Below are 23,417 nucleotides of genomic sequence, written 5' to 3'. Positions count from 1 at the left end.
TTTAAATTTTTTTTTGAGGCTTAGAGGACCTCTGTATAGAAAGTGTAGTCTGCTAGACAGAGTAATGGTTTGCCAGTGTAGTTCCTGTCTGATGCTGGCTCCCTGAGTGAGCCACAGAAATTCTCTTGCCAGACTCTTTAATGCCTGGGCCTCTAGCTGAAAAATAGACATATAGATGATCATATTTTATAAATATGCCTTTCTCTTGGGAGAATTCTAGAATTAATTCAATTCCTCTGAATTCACTGATGTCCTGTGGCAGAAGGCAGTATCTGGTATTCTGAAAAAATTCTGTTGCCAATGTTGGCTGGACTGTACTGTGCTTTTGATTTTCTCCTTTTTACTTTGCTGGGGGGTGTTCCTGAATCCTGTAGCTACATGAAGAAACAGTAGGGTTTAATGCAGAAGTCTTCAGAAGTACTTCAATGTGTATTCCATTTAATATAGATCTGTAGCGACTATCAAATTATGAAAGACTTTATCTGAATAACTGTAGATATGCTGTGGTTTGAGGGTTTTACCCCAAATATCCAAAAAAGAATGTTTCTGACTGTACTAGAAATCCATATATGAGGATCTTAAATGTAGTCACAGAAGTCTTTAAATGGTTTCCCAAACTAACATCTCAAGAAGAAAGCCCTGACCAAGAATCTTGGTTTGTAACAAACTGAAGTATTGCAGCAGCATTTTAAGTCAATTCTAATGCAATGCATTATTCAAGGGATATTACAGGGTTTGTATTCCACATCTTTTTTGCATCTAGGGGTTCCGTGTAAGAGACTTTGCATTTTTCTCAGTCTTCAAGTATTGATCAGTTAATTTGTTTGTCAAGGTTATAAACAGTGTTAGATTAAAAAAAAAGGAAAACAAACACAACTAATTGGTTTTCCCTATAGCTCTCTCTCCTTTAGATCAGTTGTGATATTTTTTTCTCCAAATTTGTTACTAGCATTTTTAGTGGAATAAGGTTTGAGCTGGATCATACTAAACTCAGATTTCATGAGAAACTGGAAAAATAACTAAGAGCAAGCATAAAAACCCCCAGCACTCAATCCTCTATTCATCTTGATCCATGTACATGATACATTAATGCTTATTATTTATTTAAATGCTTCAAATAGGCTTGGAACCACAAAGGAAGATTGTCTGCCTTGTGAAGTCTGAAATATAAAAGACCGTCCCACTGAGAGCTGTATTTGAAAGCCCAGAGAAAAAGGAAAACAGAGGATTTAGATATATTCAGACCATAAATATGCTGTTTTTCTGGGTAGCATGGAAGGAAATGTCTTGAGGAATTGGAATTAGCATGTAGTGATGGTTTAGAGAAAGAGAGCGGGATGGTGTCCTGCTTCATCACTTGGGCTGTTCCCTGTGCGGACACGTCCTCCCCCCTCCAACCCTCCCCACCAGAATCCCTCGTGGTTTCCACCTGATGCATCACCTTGCTTTCAGCACTGAAACCAACTCCCAGGTTCTCAGAGAACTAGTTTTGTGCAGGCTTCACACCACCCTGCACGACAGAGAGATGTTTCCTGTAAACATTGACTCCCGTCATTTCACTGTTTTCCTTAAAATCCCTTCTGATGCTCCTTGCCTTTATTCTGTGCTGTTCTCTGCAGTGTCTATACCAGACCTCTACCGGTGTAGAGAGGTTGCTGTTGTCTCCTGTCACTTTGTGTTTATTGTCTCTTTGCTGTTTTCATTTTCTATACTGTAGAAAAAGGTGCTGCTGGGTAGGGATGATATATCATTTTTCGGTGTGTGCATGGTACCTGTTGCAGTGGGATTTGTCTCTGTGACTGAGCTGCCTTAAAGTTATCATAGAAGAGTTACCTGAAATGTCACACTGGTTAGGATGGGGTGGGAAAGCTGCAAAGGAATGGATCTGCTGAGAAGTGTTCATAGACTCTTCTGCTGTTCATAAAGAGGTGAACATGGGATGTAATGGAACGTGAGGCTCATATTCTGTGAGACAGAACTGTATTGTGTTTGCAGTCAGTGATGAGAAATTTAGAGATGAGATGGTGGGAAGAGGGATTTTGGGGCATTTAAGGAGGCGGAGGGTTTACATGTTCAACAACAGGCTTGAGAAGGGGTTTGAATGATTTCCTTTACGCGTGCGTTTTGTAGAAAGGTCAGTGTCATAATGAAGGATGTTAAGGAGAAAGGAATTTTGATCAAAAGACATGCAATTTTTAGGGCTTGGATAAAACAGTTTTTAAAATAGGTTAGAAGCAGTGCTATGCAGGCTCAGATAAGAGAGATGGGGAACGTGAGATCAGGCATCAAAGGTGATCCTGAAGAGTGGATGATTTTCTCTGTGACAAAGTACATGGTAGTGCTGTCTATTGAAATAGGGAATAAGAGAAGGAGGGATTTGAAACATTAATAATAGTTTTCAGTTCCTAGCTTGAAGGCAGGATCCTGCAGATTTTTTTGAGTTTTCATTTTTTTTTAATGACTGGCTGGACTGGGAAAAGCTGGAGTATATTCAGGGAGAAGATACTGAGTCGACAGGAAGCAAATAGCTTGAACTGTTAATTAGCTGGTAATAGACAGATCGTTTGTGCTCAGCCTCTGTCTTTTTTCCCCTTGTATTACAGGCCAACAACAAACCAGAGATCGAAGCAGCCCTCTTCCTGGACTGGATGAGGCTGGAACCTCAGTCCATGGTGTGGCTGCCCGTCCTGCACAGGGTGGCTGCTGCCGAGACTGCCAAACACCAGGCAAAGTGTAACATCTGTAAGGAGTGCCCCATTATTGGATTCAGGTATAAACTCGCTCGCTTCAGCCATGTATTCTCCTACTTGGTGGATCAAGAGCTCTGCTTGATTCCAGGGAAACCATGCGCTTGATTTTATCCATATTGTTCCTGGAAAAAATAATTGTGATGTGGACATGAGGCAGAGTGACACCTAGACTCTAGATGTGAGAGCTGAGGAGGACAAAAATCATCTCTCGGTTAAGATATGGCCCTTCCTCTGTGTCCCAGTCTTTCCATGCCTCGACCAAAATGATCATTGGATTGCACAACTAATACAATTTGCATTGCATTCAGTGTGTCCTATGCATGCAGTTGCGTTTTCTGAATTGGATCCTAATGAATTGCTTTCTGTCATGGCATAAAGCAGGGAAGTCCCTTGAAAATTCTCAGACATGTAAAGCTACCTGTGCGTTTCTCAGAGAAAGAATGTTGGTGGTGGAACATTAACCTGGAGTGGGGGAAATGTTGCTGGTCCGTTTAAACATCTGGATTGACACCGTGGTTACTATGGCAATGAATAAGTCACTGTGTTGTTAAATGGCTGTGTGTTGGTATGCCTGTTGAGAATCCACTTAAGGACTAAGTAAATACTCACTTTCAATTATGCCTGGACTTGTTTTATCACTTTGCTTTGCAATAGCTGCTTTGTACGTTTTCTGTCCTTTTTATGCACAGTCTTCTTTTAACATTTGCGTTTCTCCTTCTGTGTTATCATGTTGTTTACAAAGAGCTTTCAGTAATTTTGTTTCTAAAACCCAGACAGATAACAGCAGCAAGCCGTGCTACACAGAAAAGCCATCATTTTCCTCTGACCTGGGAGAGTATGAATGTTGCTTTTATGCATGTAGTGGGGCAGTGCTTTCTGCTATGCAGTTTCACAGGCAGTGGGAAACAGGGGAACTAATGAAGGTATTGCTTTGTTTTGAATCTGGGCTTTTCTACACTGAGGCTGTTCCCCTAATCATCTTAATTCTTCTCCCTCTTCTTTTATTCCTCTTGAATATCTTAACTGGGAAATGATAAATATTACCGAGGAAGAGCTATGCATTGGATGTGAGTAATTCAACACATCCACAAAGTCTAATTTTCCTGCTCCCAGATACACTGTATGAACTACTGTATTACTTACACGGTTTTGTATAAACCAGCCAAAGACAAGTAGGTGGAATTGAAAAATGCGGCACTTGGAAAAATCAAAGGATGGCAAGTGAATGGATAGTCTGTTGTAGGCATCAGAAACTCAGGAGGCGGACACTGGATCTCTGTGTTTGCGTCTCGTTTTACTTGACTGATCTCATCTGTCTCTTAAATTTATATAACAAATCTATTATCATGGTAGTAGAATCTGTCTGTCACAGATTTTTTCTCTGTCTTTGCAAGTCATTGAAACTCTGTGTACACACTTGACAAAAAGATACTGTATCGGGAGGCTTTTAGAAAGCTAATACTGTGCGCTCAGTACATGTAAAACAATGTTCTTTTGAGGTCGTTGTGGCTGAACTGCTTCGTGTATTTGGAACAAGACAATCCTTATGCCTCCGGCTCTTTCAAGCACTTCAGCACAGCAGATACAACAGTTAGCTGCCTCATAGAGCTGATGAGATTAAGTAATGGCCCAAAAGTGCATTTGGAGTTTTGCACGGATGGAATGCTCTGCAGGAAAATTGTTTTTATAGAGGTGCTAGGAAGGACACAAGGGGGTTACCGGAGTGACTTACTTGAGAGAGCATTACTTTCTGGAATTTTCCTCCGTGAGGACATTCTGTGCTAGGAATCATGATGAAGAGCAAAAGATCTGAAGTTAGTGTTATAAAAAGTGTGGTGTCGCTCGTATGTTAAAGGAGAGTGATTTTTTAGAAATCTTCACTGTTGCCCAATGTTAGAAATTTTTTTGAAGATTCAGACCTTTGACAAACATCTGAGGCAGCAGTACCTGTCCCTCAGGGGCGGAGGAGCATTCCTGGGCTTTGCACACCGTGTGACATCTCAGGGAAGAGAACTCACTAACACAGAAAACTTGACAGGCTGATACGAAGCAGTCACATACAAAGCTCTGAAGTTGTGAAATTTCTTTTATCCTCTTTCAGGTACAGAAGTTTAAAGCACTTTAACTATGACATCTGCCAAAGTTGCTTCTTCTCTGGCCGTGTTGCAAAAGGTCACAAAATGCACTATCCAATGGTGGAATACTGCACACCAGTAAGTAGCTGTTTTACTGACCCTTACTATCCCTTCTTACCTAGAAAGGAAAAACTTCATTTCCTATGCACAAGGTAATGAAGCATTTGGGTGACTTTTCTTGCTTCTCCCATATTTAAATCACTTTTTATATACTGTACATGCCAACAATTTCTGATGCTTAGTAAAGGATATGCCAATGGTTTGAAGTAAATTGAAGTTCACTATTTGTACAATTCTGTGTTGTAGTGTATTCTTGTGTGCTAGTGACTTGTTCCATGTTAAGTGCTATAGTTCACCTTATGGATCTGGCCAGAAGCCCGTGATTTGTGCAAATACTCATTCATATCTTAGGTTTCAATGTTTTCTCCATATCAATGTGTGATTTTCCTTCCTCTCCTCAGCAAGTTGCTGCTTCACTTGCTTTCCCACAGAACACTGTGGTTGCATTTTCAAGTTCTTTACTATTTAGTAGTACCTTTGTATTGTATGATCTCTTGATGGTATAAAATAGCAGGGAAGTTCTCAACGTAGCAAGCTGGGTTTAATTTCTGGGGGCAGAAGTTTAATGCAGCACAGTGCAGGTTTGCTGCAGTGATGGTGTGGTGAGGGTCTTCAGCCTTCTTGCACAGCTCTCAAAAGGATCATTTTTGCGTAAACATTTCTTTCATACCAGGCAGCTGGCAAAGGAAATTCTGTATTCCCCTCTCAGTGTGCTCCTTTTTCTTTTTGGCCACTCCTGACCGGTGTGGAGGGGCATAAATTAGAGGCTCTCTCCAGTTATTGTTCCACCATGTAGTACGACTGAGCTTTCAGCTACCCTTGCCATTGTTTATGGTGGTCTTGAAGCAGTGCACTCTCTGGTTGGCATTTCCTGGTGAGATGGGACAATTCCTAGTTGTGTACTTTCATCTACTGGTCAAATATAAATGGTGAAAGTAAAGCATCAAAATTATACATGGGCTAGCCTTATAAAATTATATGAATGGTCTTTACATCTTCATCCAGGCAAAAAGGAATGGCCAAAATGAAGTAAAGACTCTCAGCTTTTCTTAGAGACAGAAAAGAGAAAAAAAAATTATTCTCCTAAAATATAAAGCTAGCCAGTATTTTTGTTAGTTTTCATTTATGGATAGTTATTTACATTATCTGTCAACTTCTACTGTAGCATTTCAATTGGCAGTATTTCACCTGAACCTCTGCAAAGGCACTAAAACACAATTGCTGGTGCTTTGTCAGTATTCCTTGGCTGTGGTTTTCAGTGTCGTGCCCCAGGGATTGAGGTTACTGAAAAGGGTGATTTACCTGAACTGCTGCACAAGTCAGAGGTAGTTGCTGGCGCTGCCCGGGCAGGTCTGAACAGACTTCTCCATTGCAGGAATTCCTAGAGCAGAATCTCATGATCTGAGTTGCAGGCAGAGTGAGCGAGCGACTGACCGCCTTGGAGCGTTCCTTCCACCTCCTTGCTGAACTGACTGCGAGTTTGCTCTGCACTTTGCCACTCTTATTTTTGCTAATAAGAAATATGGGAGATTAGTGAATGGTGCACAGAGTGCAGAAAACAGGATCTCCCAACTGTTTTCTTAACCTGTTGATGTGTTTTGAGGAAAGAGAAATGAAAAAGAGAATTATGAGACACACCCCCAGCCTGCAGCAACTCATTGCAACACAGTGTCCGGCAGGTTTATGTTCTCCCTAAAAGTGCAGATTACTAATAGGAGAAAACGGTGGTGAACAGAAAACCTGCCATGGCATCCAGTTTGCTGGATCAGAATAAAGAACCATTCACAACCAGTACATTTTTTTGTGAATCCTGAACTCCAACAGCCCGTGCTAATGTGCTGTGCCTGGCTGCACCAGCAGCCAGTTGAGTTAAAGAAGGATTAACTTGAGAGTGGGGGAGGGAAGTGAATGTGACACACAGCAAGCCCCATTCTTTTTTATGTTGCTGCTATTAAAAATATTAACCCAAATACTGGGAGATTGAACAAAACATCTGCTGAAGCTATCATGTCTAGAATGTAATTGTTTCCTAAATAAATGAAAAAGGGTTTGCATGTACATGCTGGAACATTTTTTCGTCTTCCTTCAGACTAATCTCTCACCTTAAAATGCATTTTGGCAGACATAAGATATGTGATGCCTTTTTTGATACTATCTTTGCAATAGTTAGATGAGGACAATCAAGTGTTTTGATATTTTTATTCTCCCTCCCTCTTACTTTCAGAAATTTTCAAGCTCTGCAGTCTTTAATTCTGCTTTGATTTGAGAACTCATGCAAAATATATGAGGAAGGTGATAACTTTTCCTCTCCCACAAAAGGTTGAGGCAGAATAAGGGCAAGGTAGTTGCCTAAATTTTCATTTAGACAGAAAAATTCCAACAATTATTCCTGAAAGCAACACAGCTCAATTTATTGTTGAGATGTGACTTTTAAAGAGGTTTCAAATAAAGCATAGAAGACAACTTATAGACTGGGATGTAAATGTAGGATTATTTTTCTGTTTGGGTTTAATGAACAGTGACACATAAGCATAAAAAACACCTTGTTAGAAGGAAGCATATCAAACTGATATACCTGTCTACAGCTAATGTTTAAAGTCAGGGCTGAGATCTGGGGTTGGGTTTGTCAAGGCACTTCTTAAACCAAACTGGGAAAAGTCAGATGGTAGTAAAGTTATTCCTATGTGAATAAAAAGAACTATTTCTTATGAAATAGTCTTGGTTTCAGAGTAGTTTTGGAACATGCTCAGCTCAACTACCTATATGTTGCTTTGATTTAAGACAGCTGGGATGTTGAAACCCCACTGTTTCTTCTTCATAAACCGGTTCTGCTGAGAAATTTTGTTTGGGTGATTTTACTCTGAAAATCATATGTAATAAAACATCCGTGCAGTAAATCAGAAAGTTTGGCTGCAAATAGCCTCAGTTTATCATCCTGTACACATAATAATCATCACATTTTCTTTGCCTTTCTTGTGCTCCTCAAACATTTTTTAAATGACAGTTGGATAGTATGATTGGTGCCTGATGCTTGTAGTTGTCACTAGAAGACGTATTTTCTTCTTGGGATTCTTGTGATACCAGATAGGTCAGGATGTTTCTGTGTAAACACAGTGTTTTACTGTGTGGTTGTCATGCATAAGGTTCGGGGGAGTGAGGGGGGAATAACAGTCCTAGGAAGGTTGAAGCAAGGAATATTTTGTTGTTAGCCATACCTGAAAACACTTAATCGAAATTACAGTCAAATGCAATAAAAAGTGTTCACAACACTGAAAATAGGCAAGGCATGAATAAATGGTTATAAATGCCACAGGTGAACAAACTGGACAGAAAGCTGTGCTTAATCCATTTATACCAAGACTAAATATTAAAAGTTTTGCTCTGTGTGGTCTACTGATGACATTGCAGATGGAATTCAGCAGAGGGAATTCCCTCCTGCTGGGGGGGGGGGAGCAGAACATCACCTCAGTGAATCCCCTTTCCAGAGTCCTCTAAGTGGTCTGGCCACACTTAATCCCTCCCTTCCCCAAATGTCTTTAATTCTGATGTATTAAGGAAGTGACACTTAATATTATCAAACATTATCTCAGTTTCTTGAAAATACAGGTGTATTGGCTTGTAGATTCTGTTGTGTCACTTCTCTACCCGTTATTGCTTACACTGAATTGTTCTGCCAGACAGACTTTCCAGCTTTACGTGAAGCTCATAGGTGTCATAAGTACAGGGATAATATTTGTCTTTTCTGTTAATGCTTTTCAGTCTTTCTTCAGATTATTTTTCAGGGCATCCTTAATTTTTCTACCTGGGCAGTTCTTAAAAATCTATATGTTTGTGTTTGAGCAACTCTGTCAGGGTTGGCTTGACTGATAGGTCTCAGAACCTCCTTCCACTCTAAGCAGAAGGCATGGAACTCATTAAAAATGTCAGAAAGATTGACTTTTCCCTCATTTCTTTCCTTTAAAGTAGATACACTAGAGAAGCAATGTTGTTATGTGGGTCAAGAAGAACTTAATTTACTGTAAAAGAGCAGTATTTCAGGGTCTAGTTTCTGCAAGGTGGAGAGAAGGGAGTGCAGCCTGACTAAGGTAATTGAAGTCTTACATTAAAATTCATCAGAAAATTGCCCGACTCTTCATCAGGCTCTCAATAAATCTTACATCTTCCCAGCAGACATCCTTTGAACTCTTTCTGACTCGTTCTGGTCTTTAGGAAACTAATTCTGCTTTGCACTCCTCTGCTGGTCTCTACAGCAGCAAGGAAAGCTGCTGCAGGCAAGGGAGTAGAATACTTCATGCAAAATGTGGTCTCCTTGGAGTTTAAATGCCTGATAGCTTCAGATGGAACAGGTGCAGGAAGAAACAACTGATCTAAGAGCTTTCAGCAGCTCTCACCTGCTTTTTGTTTCTCTTTGATCAAAATACTAATGGTGGAGGAGGCTGAGAAGGGAGACTAGAAAGAAAATGTACCAGGAGACTTTCGTGGACTGACAAGTCCATGAGATGTGTTAAGAGTCGGGATCCAGCCAGTGAAGCACCAGACTGGACACACGAACTGGCCGTGTGTCTTCCCCTACAGCCATTTTAGTGCTGAACGAAAAGCAGACAGAGAGTCCCTGGAGCCAGATGAGGAAATGACAAATTCTTGTCTAATGATTATCTTGAGATCACCGAAGGTGAGGCATGAGCCAGTCAGGGAGTTTTGGAGCTTCCTCCCTTTTCCTCCTTCCTTCCTGCTAGCAGTGTGGCTGTGTAAGGTGACGGTGATAGACAAAATTCGCAGTTCTGGGGCTTGAGCCGTTGGCGGCTCTGCTTTGTGTGACCACAGCTCTTCCAAGTGACCCAGCAAAGGAAGAGGCAACTGAAAAACAGTGATAACCTCATGAAAGATGATTTCATTGTGATTTGTGGCTTTCAGACAACTTCAGGAGAAGACGTCCGTGACTTTGCCAAGGTACTAAAAAACAAATTTCGAACAAAAAGATATTTTGCAAAGCACCCACGAATGGGCTACCTGCCTGTGCAAACTGTCTTGGAGGGAGACAACATGGAAACGTGAGTAGCTCTGAAGTATCTAAATAGCAGTTCATTTGGTACACTATTTGAGCTCCCCAGCTGGTGCCAACTCCTTTCACTTCCTAAATGCATAAAGCCTCTTTATGTCTTTCATTTCTGTTTACCTTGGCTGGCAGGAAAACACAAGCTGGGCTTCCAGTTGCCATTGCCTTTATCTGCTTTCACCTGTCCTTATGCAACAACTTCAGCTTCAGTTAGTAAAAGAAAAATACTCATGATCTTACTGACAGTCTTATGAACGTCTGAATTTGATACGCAATTTGGAGACTAATGTTATCTTCATTAAATTTTTATTTTCTTCCAAATGGGTATCTTTGCTTGGTTTTATTTTTTTAATTAGGCTATTGTGTCTGTGAGCTTCCCAGATGATTTCTTCTTTTTTTCAGCCTATAAATTTAGTCTTATTAAATGGCTTTGAAGATTTTTGTGGGGAAAAAAAGCAGTAATGATGCACATGGAGAAATCAATGTGTTAACCCCATTCCCTTTGGTTTTTTTACCAGTTTATTCAGTTGTTTAATGGCAATTGCACACAGCTTGTTCTCGCTCTCTTTTTCTTTCTCTTTTTAAATTTTAAATTTCAATTTTTTTCCCTCACTTTTTGGTTGGTTGCTCTTCACAGCCATTCATGTTGGTCTGTTGGATTTCTGCTTTTTAGTTGTTGTGATTTTTTTTTTTTTTAAACCTTTCTGTAATTATTTTGCTGCTGAGTTTCTTCTGCCTCTCTCTTCACCTCCTCATTTTTTGTCTTGCAGTCCTGTTACTCTGATCAACTTCTGGCCAGTAGATTCTGCGTGAGTACTTTTGCTGAAGTGTGCTGCTGCTGCTACTGCTGCTGCGCTCCCTCACTTTTTTTTTTTTTTGGTTTCTTTGTTTAGTTTTACATATGATTATTTTTCCTTCTTTCTTTATGACTGTTTCCTTTGATGCACTCTGAAGGAATGTTTTGATCCCAAAAGAGTAGAATGGGATAAATCCTGGAATTTCCAGCAATCACGGATTGTGTACTGTGTACTCTTTCTGGAGTGTGTATTTTCGTCGAATTAACAGGGATTTTGTGCAGACCTACTAATGCTTATGAACGTTTGTCATTTAAAAGCCTGTGTTTCCGAACAAGTGTTGATCCCTCTGAATGTATACTGAATCTTTTTGAAGGACAGAGTTTGAACTTGATGGATTTAATTCAGTTTCAGGAATGACATCATTTTGTAGATAAAGCTGTAATTTGGTTTTAAGTGCAACTGCACACACTCGCACACTCAAGTGCCCCAGTTAATCCGAAGCTCACTGGGTATTTTATTAGTCTTTTAGATACAATCAGATTTGTGAAGGCAGGTTGAAATGGGGAAATGTTCACTGTATTTTTTCAGAAGTTAAAAAAAGCAGGGTTTTTCAGCTCTGAAACAGATTTTCTTTCTTGCACCACTCCTGCACGTGCATTGTCTTACTGTTGTAGTAATAGCCTTAGCAGAAACTAAAGATATTATATGCTTGCCATTGTGGCATTTGCTACTTCATGTGTTACATGGATGATTCTAGAATAATGTTAAATAAGCATTAATTTTAATTTACATATTGATAACTAATGAGAAAGTAGTAATAAATAGAATTTTATATATTTCTATATGGTGAAATGTATATGGCTTGCACCTCCATTGAATTTTTTGTAGAATAAACAAGAGTGAAATGTATACATTGGAATACTGATTTATAATTTTCATTTGGAGCACAAACCATTGGGAGGTCAAGAAGTGCTCTACGTCTAGGAAATTTAAGCAATGAAGAAGCACATCCAGCACAGCAAACCTTATACAGTTGAGGATTCACCCACAGAAAAGGCCAAAAGGCTGGAGCCAGGCTGAAATAGATTGGCTTTGAGCTTCAGTATGCACTTTAGCTTTGAATGCAACTGGGGATCTATGTTTCTTAACCTTTAAAACAATTGCAAAGTTAAAAGTAACATTTAGAGAAAGCTTGGATCATATGGAAATAACACTGCTATGTCTGACATAACATGAAACTTAACTGTCATAACATGCTTAATTCTAGTTACTTACAGTAATAACCTCATGGTATGCCTACACCAATGGCTTCACATCACAGGTTTGGTGGTGTGTACTACAGGGAGTTTAACTCCTCTGTGATACTTAAGAAAACTTGAGAGAAATACTGAGAAGCAGGATTTGTACACAGGGGTTGCACCTTTTGTCAGACCAAATTAGGTATCTTCCAGAGCACAGTCCTTTCGTCTGGTGTGACAAGAAAGCAGAAAAATAAGAAACTAATAGTGGCTGGAAAGAAGTGCTCTTTATTTTGTTCTGCTAACTTTGTTCCTTTCCTTCGTGCTGTAGCACTTGGCTTACAACTCAAGTTACTAAGCTACCCAGGTTTAAAGCTGTTTCTTGGTTACAGGGCTAATTCCAGCTTCAACAATCAAACCAGTTATCGTAAAACTTTCCTCTGATTTCTACTCTTGTGCCTTTTTCTGGTGCTCTCATGCCAGCTTTCTGGTTATCTTTGAAGCACTTCGGAACAGCATCACCTGGCAGCACTCAGCAATGCTAGTGCTATCCTGAAATCAACATATGGTATACATGGACCTGTTTATAAATAGGGGGTTTTGTTGGAATTTAGTGGTTCTGACTGCTTATTATGCAGTATTTTGCACAGATACTCTGCTTTCCAGGCATTAAAGGGACAACTCACAAGCTGTGAGAATTTGTGTCTTTTTACTTGAAGGGTGATTGTCAGTGATACAAATACATTTTACTTGATTCTGCACTTTCAAAAAACATTAACTAAAATGCTGAACAGCAAAGAAAAGTGCACTTGTCCTGCCAGCCAGATCTCTGGGGGTGCAGGGGATTGCAGGAGGTGGTATTTGCCACTTGGTCACCACTTGACTTGACTAGAATTCCCAGGCTGTTCCTGCAGAGGCCAGCTTGAGCAATGCAGCTGTGGAGCCCTTGTAAAAGGGATGGTTATCTTGGCTAAATATTGGCTGTGTCACTCAGCCTTCGTGCTGACTGTTGGAGCTGATTAGGTGTGCTGGGTATGTGTGCTCAGAGAGGAAGGACTCTGAGCTCTAGCGCAGGTGGTCACTGAGTATGTACAGTGCAGCACAGTTGTTCTCAGGCTTGCTCAGATACTGGCAAAAGTTTACCTCTGAGCAGCTGAATTCGACACAAAGCAGTACTTCTCTAATAAGTTTGCTTTCTCGAGCAAACTTTTTAAAAACCGTTTGAGGTAGATCTCCATTGCAGTATGTTCTGAGGTGGAGACAAACCTGGAAATGTAGCCTCACCCCCTGCCTGCGGCCGGCAGAGAGAATCACCTTCAAGAACTTACACAACATTGGGTTGTCTTAAAAAAATATATATATATATAGCATAACTTGGTCATTTCTGAAGTTGAAGCATAGTTTCAAGGCAGCAAGGATGTGTTCGTGCAGTCAGGCCTGTCTTCATTGTCCAGTAGGTCCCAACCAAGTGCTGTCCATTCCTTCATGCTGGTACAAATACATATGCAATGCCAGTGTGAGAGAAGGACTAAGAGAATGATGCAGCTCAAAACTATAACTACTTTTAAGACAGATTTCCTAGTCTATGCACAGTATTAGCAGCAACATTTGTGTATATGTTGAAAATAAGACCTTTCATTGATGGTACCAATTTAGACCAGCTTAATATCTGCTGTATGACAAACAAAAAAATTAAAACACCATCAGTTTATGAGAAAATCATTGTTATCTTGCTGCATAATCCACTGCTCTAAAGAAATTGCATCCTTTCCCCCTCCCTTCCCTTCAGCGTACATGTTCTTACACAAAATAGGATATCCAGTTGCAGAGAAGCCATTGACCATCCAAGCAAATCTCTGCTGCACTGAGGAACTCTGTGAACTGAGTATTTGTCCTCTGGTGTGCTGCAGTAATGTTTGAACATGTGGTGGGTAAAAGCACAGTTGGAGGACAAAGCACATTTCACACAAAGTGAGATTTGTGATACTTGACCATGTCTTGAAGAGGAAAAACTTTGCTGTCCTGTGAGAAGAGACATTAATGATGATGAATTTTGTGTATCCAGCATACGGCTCTATGAATTCAGGACCCTGAACTAGAGCCCTTTGCAGGCTGATTAGAAACCTGGAGCTGACCAGTCTAGATTTATGGCAGGATTGTCAAACTCCTAACATGGGAGCGTTACAAATCAGAAGATTATTATAGTTTTGGTTTATAACCAGTAACTACAAAACTCACCCAGTTATGCAATGCAGTTGCCACTGTTGGGCACCCCCAACCTGAATCACAGTTTCCAACAGTATAAAGTGTGGCGAAACTCCTCCCTCAGTCTGGAGTTCCAGAAGGAAAGTCGGCAGAGATGGAATAAAGAGCAGTTGAAATTTAGCTAAAATGTGAAAATTGCCATACAGTTTGTGAAGCTGCATCATTTTTTGTTATTTCAGCACATCCTGATAAGTGTAAATGGGCAAAATCTCACATGGCAGCAAAGGGTGCTCTCTGAACTGCATAGGCAACGTAATTTAATGTTGACGTTTTCCAGAGTTGAGGCTGTAAGAAACAATGCTCTGATGAGAAAAGTCCCATGAATTGTTTTCATGCACAAAAAAAGTGAGGAGGACCTCATACCATCTGATTTGTCAGGCAGAAACCCCAAAATAATTGACAGTGTCCCCCTGTATAACACACTGATCTACAGTTCAAATGGCAACTGGAAAGACACCAGGCAAAATCGTCAGTGCCTGCAGTGTGTTATTAAAGGCTCATTTCAGACATTGTATGTTTCTTGTATTAACTTCTAGCTGCTCGTGGAGTAATCCTTAAAGGCTCTTTTAAGTGTGATGTGCTGGAAGCAGGCACTGGAGCAGGGTGGGAGGTAGAGGAGAGGTTCCCAGCAGGACTTTGGCAGCTGGTGCAGGGCTGCACGTGAAGCAGAATAGCCAATGAAGGAGGCAGGTGCGAAGGGTAAAGCAGGGTGAAAGCTCTTCTATAAATCCTTTGGAAAAGGTTTCTTCGGGAGCTGGTGTGAAGAAGAGTCGTGACAGCAGACGGATTGCAAAATGGTCAGAATCCCTGGTGTGGTACCACGGAACATTGCACCGATGGCTTGAGGAGGCACACACAGCGCCTGGAGTTAAAACTTGCTGTTTATCAAACATAGCATAAGGCATAGAGATGTGAGAGTATAGGCATAGCTAAGTGTCTTTTTACTTTTAAAGGGGTATTGTTTGTGATTAATCAGTGTTTTCTGCCTTATAGGCCTGCCTCGTCCCCTCAGCTCTCACACGATGATACTCATTCACGCATTGAACATTATGCTAGCAGGTATGAGACCAGCTGGATGCTAGGCAGATCTTTCTATAAAAAATAATTAAAAGAAAAAAAAAACCAAGGGCTAGCAGCTACCTGAGCACTTCTTAAAGAACACAGAATTTGGGGGTTTGCTTTCCAGGCTCTGGGATGCAGAGCGTTGTCTTTGGTTGCTACTAACCAGCCTGTCCTAACCTGCATGCCAGAGGTTGTGTGGTCAGAAGTGGCCTTTAGGTTCTGTGGGGTCATCATTAAGCTGGGCACTCAGTTACTGACTTTTTAATAGGAACTGTAGCGATAGGACAAGGGGTAATGTTTTAAACTAAAAGAGTGTAGATTCAGACTAAATATAAGGAAGAAACTTTTACAATGAGGGTAGTGAGGCACTGGAGCAGGTTCTCCAGAGAGGTGGTGGATGCCCCATCCCTCGAAACATTCAGGGTGAGATTGGATGGGGCTCTGAGCCCCCTGGTCTAGTTGAAGATGTCCTTGCTCATTGCAGGGGGGTTGGACTAGATGACCTTTAAAAGTCCCTTCCAACCCAAACCATTCTATGATTCTGCATAGGGTTTTGTTTTTCATAAGGACCGTGGTGTAATTGAACAAATGAGAATAGCAAAACCCTCCAAAGTCTTATACGAATCTCAAGTGTCATTATAATGTTAAGTAATTCATCTCATGAAATACCACAAACAGGATTTTTCCTTGATTTGGAGGATTAAAGTAGTGTTATATCGCTGCTTTACTTCACTTACTTCTCTGCTTTCATACTGCTCTTAAGAATCAAGAAGTGGGTCAATTGTGCAAAAATGAAAATGTTTTTCCACCAAGCAAGTAAATTCTGCAAGGTATTTTCATTGAGGTAATGAAAAATGGTTATTCCAGCCTTCTCTTTCTCTCCCCCAATATCACTTAATCAGGGGAGGTGTTTCTGAATTGTGCAGGATGTTTAGGAGGGGCTGAGTGTGAAAACCACTGAGAAATGATCATTAGTTCTGATGATGATATTGCCAGGTAGAAAGCAATTTGTGTAATCCCCTGGCATCTTAAGCTTGTCTTTGATTGTGGAATTAATTAAGAGGAGTGGAATATAAACTTAGATGTGAGTTTAGCCCGGTCACTGTAACCAACAAACAATCCTTTGCGATAGCTTATTGCAAAACTTTTTGGTAATCAACAGTGAGTGTAAATTAATTTGAGTTTCAAATTCATCAAAAACATCACGCTCTTTAATTCTTTCCAGAATGTTAGAGCAGATGAAGTTTCTGGAAAACATAATTGGTTTTAATGAGTCTTGTTTATTTTTCCACAGGCTAGCAGAAATGGAGAACACCAATGGTTCTTATCTAAATGACAGTATTTCACCTAATGAGAGCATGTAAGTAGGCTGTTTTACTGGTTTTGACATGTATTTTCTTGGGAAGGTTATTAACTTGTAATGAAATTTTGTAGTGCTGAATTTGCCTGGCCAGGTACCACATGTGGTTCAATTTAACGATGATCTCATGTCCTTTCAATTTGTATCATAGTGCCTAGATTTATGGCTTATAGCTTAATACCAAATTTATACAACAGATTATTGATACCTTCAAAATTAAAATTACTAATTTCCTTCAAAAATTACTGATTTATTCAGCAAATAGTTTCCTTATTACTAGGAAAAAGTACTCATCATCTGATGTTTTTTAAGGACAAATATAAAAAGAAAACCCTTTTATCTGTATTGCAAGGTTAGTCATGGTTAAATTGCTGTAAGCTAGAAAATGCTGATGTGGGCAAAGTGTCATTCCAAACATTACTGAGGCTAAACAGAAATCTTTAGTTTACAAATACCTGAAATACACTTCAAGTGTAAGCCAGGAGGGACTCATCCTCACTATGAAATATTAGAAGTAGTGAACTGTAAGTTGGACAGATCTCTGACAAGTACAATTCATTGTACTACTTCAAATGAAAGGTCATAAGTAAAAATTTTAAATTTTGAAAAGTAGTTAAATCTAATGTCACACCGAGACCTTTTTGTGGTTTTCTGACATGGTAATATATTCCTCCACTGATGATATTCTTGATCTTGTTTATTCTCGGAATGAAAGGACATAGAACTAGGAAACTAACTGTGAATAATGTTTCTGAAGACAGAAGTACCTAAGTCATTGGCATGTTTGAAAATTCAGACAGAATCTAAATTTGTAGCATTCCTTTAAAGCACAGTACTCTGGGAAGTTTTCATTTACTTAATCTGAGATTCCTAATCAGGATTTGAAGAGGTTGATTCTGAGCCCATGAGATGTTCTTGGATAGTGATAAAGCTGTTTCTTTGTTTCAGAATAGTTTCTCTCTTGACTTGGTAGAATTGTTGTCTGCCAGTTTTGAAAGAAAATCCTGTGTACAACCAAATACATTGTTCTAATATATTTGGTCAAAAAGGGGAAAGTTTAAAATGACACCACAAAACTGATATATATGTAATGTCAGTATAGTTTCATGCAGTTAATGAAAATCGTTTCCAAGTTGTATGTTAATTTTGTATTGTTATGAATAGTAGTAATGCTATCTATAGTAGGTGGAATTTTGTGTTGTCCATTGAAGTATTTCAATGTCCTTGTCACACAAGCCTTGTGTCCGCAGTACCTCTTGTATTACACTTTGGTCTTACTGTTCAGTTCATTCTTTGGTTAATTAGAAGTTGTATTAGTACGATTCAGTTAGCAAGTTAACCAATGACTATTCCGTTTGTTGCTCAGTTTGTACAATTAAAATGAGAACATATCTGTACATTTTGAATTTTGGAAGAAATATTATCCAGATAGATACAAATTGCAGCAAAATTAAAGCTTACCATGAATTTACAACTGTAATTCTTTCGGTTTTGTATGTCAGGTTATGCTGAAGTATTATTTGTTGCCATTCTTACAGGGTTTGGACTAATAAGTGCAGGTAGGGTGATAGATGGAGACAAGGAAGGTGGGAAATAAAAACATAGCACATATATATATATATATAAATCACAAAACATTTCCTTATGTAGTGTCAATGCAATTATGTATGAAAAATATGTGCAGGCTGAAAATCACAGAAAAAGAGTATGCTTGTAAAGTGACATTATATTGCAATAGTTATGCCACTTGTTCACTGTTAATTCACTTAAGATTCCTAAGAATATTTATAAATGCAAAGCAGTGGTTTGAAGGAAAGCACAGTTGAAGCATCTCATGAAAAGTATAAATTTAGGAACTGGCAAGCATTTCCTTCTGTGAAAAATTAATACTTCTCTTTTATGAACTCATGTTAATGTGCTCTATATTGCTTTGGCACTCCTGCAGTCATAAAATGGCATCATTAACATTTTCAGGAACAAATGGAAACAAGGAAAATTATAATTTTTTGACAATAACAGCTGTTCAAAATGCCTGTTAAATTCTGGTCTAGAAACATAACAGAAAAAAACTAGACTGAATTATTTTGTTAGACAAAATTTCCAACAGCGGTGTAATTTTTAATGTCCCTGTCTTGTAGTGTTAAGAGAAACTTTTCATGGTTTCTCACAGTTAATGCTGGTGCTAGTTGCATAGCTTAGGGCCTGGATGCATCTCCTTAGCACCTAAACCACACCTAAAACAATCCATGTAATTCTCGGAAGTGATCAGGGTCTTCAGAATTGCATTTACTTTTCTCTTGTGGAGATGTTTCTGTTTCAAATGCCAGACAGCTTCAGGAGCAGTAGAAATAAAGAAAGAGATCATACATGTTAACTCAAATATATTTGTATTCTGACAGTATACGTCACTTTTAATTTTAAAAAGAAACCCATCTGAGTGAAAAATAGCATATTTTTTTAGATTAGTTCAATATTTTTTTTTGTTTACCTCATTTACAATTTTATAGAGAAAAAAGATAAATACAGCACGTATTTATTACATAAGGAGAGTTTGTAGGTACAGAAATAAATGCATTGCCTTTGCTTGAATGACCCTTCCATGACACAGATCAAGCAGCAGAGGTTAGCTTTCTTTTTCAAGCAAGTTCATATTGAAGTTAGGCAGAAGAGGAAAGCTGAGGTTGTCAGCTGTTGCAAACTTGGCTTTAAATATCTGAGAAGCAGAGGAGGAGAAAGGTGGACTCTGCAGAGAAGGAAAATTGCCAGAGACTAAGTGAAACAGGTCAGCAGATTTTGCTTTAAGGTACATTGCTCTGCTGTTGGTTACAAAGAGTTCAGCAAATCTCTTTATAAGAAATGAAAGACTGGGAGTGAATCATCTCCTCATATTCACTGTGAAGTTAAAAAGAAGGAAGGGAACAGCATGTTTTATCCTTTCTCTCTTTTCCAGCGATGATGAACACTTGTTAATCCAGCACTACTGCCAAAGTCTGAACCAGGAGTCCCCACTGAGCCAGCCCCGAAGCCCTGCCCAGATCCTGATTTCTCTGGAGAGTGAGGAAAGAGGAGAACTGGAGAGAATCCTCGCAGACCTGGAGGAGGAAAACAGGTGGGTTACACCGCCAGATGCTGCATTTGAAGTAAAATATCTGTGAAATAATTACACTGTACACTTATATGGAATTCAGTTTGGTAGTATTAGTAGGGATAAAATTAGTTATAAGTTTGCATTTTCTCCCAACAAATAAATACTTTCAAACTTGGTAAAAGTTGGGTTCTCTTTTCTTTCTATTTGTTTGGTGTTGCTTTTTGCCATTTCTTTAGTCTTTCAATACCAAGTTTAATTTACTTCTAATTTCAAATTTAACTGAAGTTATCTTCATTAATCACCATAAAAACCCCCAACGGGATACTTAAGGCATCACAACACTGCAGACCTCTTTCTACAGTAGATTTGTAATTGCAACTGCTGACTACCAAAATCAGACTGTAAGATAGAAATCATGTAGTTCTACAAAAAAACATGGGTTTCTTTGGCTTCTGCTATCTTCAGCTTTTACAATACAGTCTAGAGGCATTTTTCTTGCTCTTTTTTTCTTGCTTCTTTAAGAGCTAGGTATTTCTGTTTACATTGAGGGTTTAATGCAGTAGTCATTTACCTCAGGCATGTCAAAGAAATAATGCAGGAGTTGGCAGTGTCATAGATCTTCTCTCCATGTATAAGTCTTCTTTGGATGGTGCTAATCAATTACAGTGGCTCCATCACAGACTTCTTATCAGAAGGATTTGGGAAAATGTAGAGGATCTGTAGGCATCAAGGATGAGGAAAGCTGTAGTAAACACAGCTCTTGCTCACTGAACAGCAGTGAGATTTTGTTTGAAACATACCACAAACTTCCTACTGCATAGCACATAAAACCCAAGTGGAGGAAAATCCGTATTTTGACATATCTGGTAACTAGTATAATACAGATAATAAGATAGCTTAGTTTTCAGGAGATGAGTGATATTTTTTCAACAGCATTATGTGGTGAATCATGGAAGAAGAAAAAACATAATGCTTTTCTGTCTGTATAAAAAATAAGCTGCCTACCAGAAAAGAGGATGACTTTTAAAGCAGCCTAGTATTAGATTAGAAAGGTAGCATATGAAAACTTAGTGTAACATGGAGCTAGATAGCTAAACAGGCTAAAAAATCCTTTTCAGGGTACCTTGAATTTCAGCATGGGCTTTATTTAATATAGCAGCTGCTGATGAGGAATAACATGGTAAAAGGTCTCTGACAGGAATTACACCTTAAAAATACCTGATTTGAAGTTTGCCAATCCTGGATTAAACAAGAGGTCTAGACTGTAAGCTTGGTTATAGCCTGTTGTTTTCTCATTTGTACTGCTGGAGGCACAGTTATGGAGGTGATGCCACCACAGGCAACCTCACCTTTTACAGGTGCTTCAGTTCTCAATACAGCAGGAACAGAGAGGTCTGTTTCTGTGGGAGTATGGAGGTCACACTGCTGTGATTTTCATTGATTATGACAAAATCATGACTTTTGTCTCTGCAAACTGCTATAAATAACTTGTACTTAAAAAGTAACATAGCTGCTGAAAAGCGAACAAGTTCTTGTTGTCCTGATAGCTTGTCACACCCAGATATCTGTGATTTTGTGGATTAAACACTGGTTCCTGTTCAGAAAAATAAGCTATTCAGACAGGGTCAGTCAGGAGCCATTCATGTAACTTACTTACATTTAAAAAAAACAGTCTTGTCCCTTTAGATTTCTATTTTCTAGTCATTCTCCTCCTTTGAGTTTGTGCTAACCTTTTTTGGTAGTTGCCAAAGTCTTTTGATAATGAAGATTTAGCTCTCTCTGCTGTACCTTGTAAGAGTCAGCACATGCAGTCACTTCTCAGCAGCTCCTGGGAAAGCTGCATCAAGTACCAACAAGAAGCAATACTGTGATATTCAGAGCACTTCATGTCATTTCTCTTTTTCTTCCACTCCTCATACTTTCCTGCTTTTCAAAAAAGCCCTTCTCTGTTTTGCTTCATCTCTTTTGAGCTGCTTATTGAATTGACCTCCATTTGGATTTCAGCTGCAGTTTCTCGTCTCCAAGTATTTCCATCTTGACTTGTTACTTAAATAAAAAAGACTCTTTGAAATTGTAATTCTGAGGTTTTGCTTTTGGACAGTTTAAAAAGCTCTGCTGCCTATTTTGAGCTCTTCTGAAATGGCATTATCTGACTTATAAACTAACCTAGCTGTGACATGGTTCTGACTGGGGGTTTTGTCAGTTCCAAGGACCTCTTGTTAGACATTCATTATTTATCTGCTAGCATTTTAAGACCTTGGTGCTTCTGTAGCTTGTAAGTATGACTTCATTAAATAATTTATGCCTAAGATTTGACTGCTAAATAATTTACATTTGTTAAAATGTGAGCATTTTAGAGAATATTTTCAATTGCTGAAAATGTTTCATTTGAGTTTTAGGCCTTCAGGCTTATGCTGAGTTTTGCATCACACAGCATGTTGTGATAAGAGCGTTTCTTGTGTATTCAATAGACCAAAGGTAATCTTGTTATGGAAGGCATTATTATTATATTGCAATAGAAAAGAAAAATCTAATTGTAAAGCCCTCTCAAAAACATTTTGAGATTTCCTTGCGTGAATGTATTTCAGAGACAGAGAAGACAGATTTTTGTTGTCCATCTAAAGCACTACATTCCATAGGTTAAGGGGTAGAATAGGTAGTACTGACTAGGATGTACTGCACTAGCATTAAAAAGAAAGCATGTGGTTTGTAGTGACAGAGACTCAGAACTTTTTGCAAAGAATTAAAATACTTCCCTGCTATTTTAAGGACTAAAGAAAGAGAATGTTTCCTAATATGTTAATTGAATCAAGGTCACTGACATACTTCTGTAAGAGAGAAACTTCTCTTGTGTTCTCTTTTCCTCCCAGCTCTTAGCTGTCTTGTAAGAAGAACTAAGTAAATGAGATCTCCAGCCAGAGCTATTTACCTTTCCTTTACTTTCCTGACTTGCACTGGGAACACATTGGGCTGTGTGCCTCCAGAGCAGCACTGACATCCCAAATCTCAAAGCTTCCCTGTTTTTGTGTAGCTATGGAATTCCTTCAAATCTGAAGACTGATGAATGGCCTCCTCAAATAAGTTCCTTCTGTATAGTTGCCAATAGCGAGAAAGTGATGCATTTCTAAACATGCTGTGGCTCCTTTTGGTATTTGTTTTGGCATTGAAGAAGGGGAACTAGATCCTCTGAGTGTGAAGCGTCATGAGTAAACATTGTCATCCTAGTGAGGGACAGGGGTAGGTGATTCAGTTACCAGCTTTGTCTGTTTCCTCAGACCACTGATTTTCTGTAGGGAGATGAGAAGTAACAAGAATTCACAAATTCTCAATTGCCTCTGAGAGGACTACTCAGCAAGTGGGGTCCACGAGGATTTCCGCCACCAGGCAATTAATGCTGCCAGTGATAGATGTGATTAATAATTCATGAGCTCTTTACTACCCAGCTCTTTACAGTTGCAGAAATCAAGGTTACACTGCATGCTTCCTCTGTTATTTTGCTTCATGAATGCCTCAAAGAGTTGCAGGCATCGTAAATGGAATATACGTGTTGGTTTTTTTTAATATTCTCTTACTGGAGAGGGGTTCATTTTCACAGTGATCAGAAGA

General features: G+C 39.1%; 1 protein-coding gene across 9 annotated transcripts in view; it reads left to right on the top strand.

The window, feature by feature from the left end:
• Positions 1-23,417, top strand: part of LOC113989701 (dystrophin) — a 553,659-nt gene that overhangs the window by 506,727 nt on the left and 23,515 nt on the right. For 5 of the 9 annotated variants that reach the window (XM_027724535.2, XM_027724552.2, XM_027724603.2 and 2 more), the window contains 7 exons: positions 2,604-2,770; positions 4,852-4,963; positions 9,860-9,996; positions 10,772-10,810; positions 15,295-15,360; positions 16,658-16,723; positions 19,674-19,832. In XM_027724535.2, coding sequence (XP_027580336.1) covers positions 2,604-2,770; positions 4,852-4,963; positions 9,860-9,996; positions 10,772-10,810; positions 15,295-15,360; positions 16,658-16,723; positions 19,674-19,832 — 746 coding nt within the window. The remainder of the gene's footprint in view (positions 1-2,603; positions 2,771-4,851; positions 4,964-9,859; positions 9,997-10,771; positions 10,811-15,294; positions 15,361-16,657; positions 16,724-19,673; positions 19,833-23,417) is intronic. The other 4 variants (XM_027724609.2, XM_027724544.2, XM_027724595.2 and 1 more) reach the window with 2 other exon arrangements.

Source organism: Pipra filicauda, unplaced genomic scaffold (assembly GCF_003945595.2).
Source record: "Pipra filicauda isolate LSUMZ 115617 unplaced genomic scaffold, ASM394559v2 scaffold284_size963001_pilon, whole genome shotgun sequence".
NCBI lineage: Eukaryota > Metazoa > Chordata > Aves > Passeriformes > Pipridae > Pipra > Pipra filicauda.
Note: the sequence above shows the minus strand (reverse complement) of the source record. Positions and strands in the feature narration are given on the sequence as shown.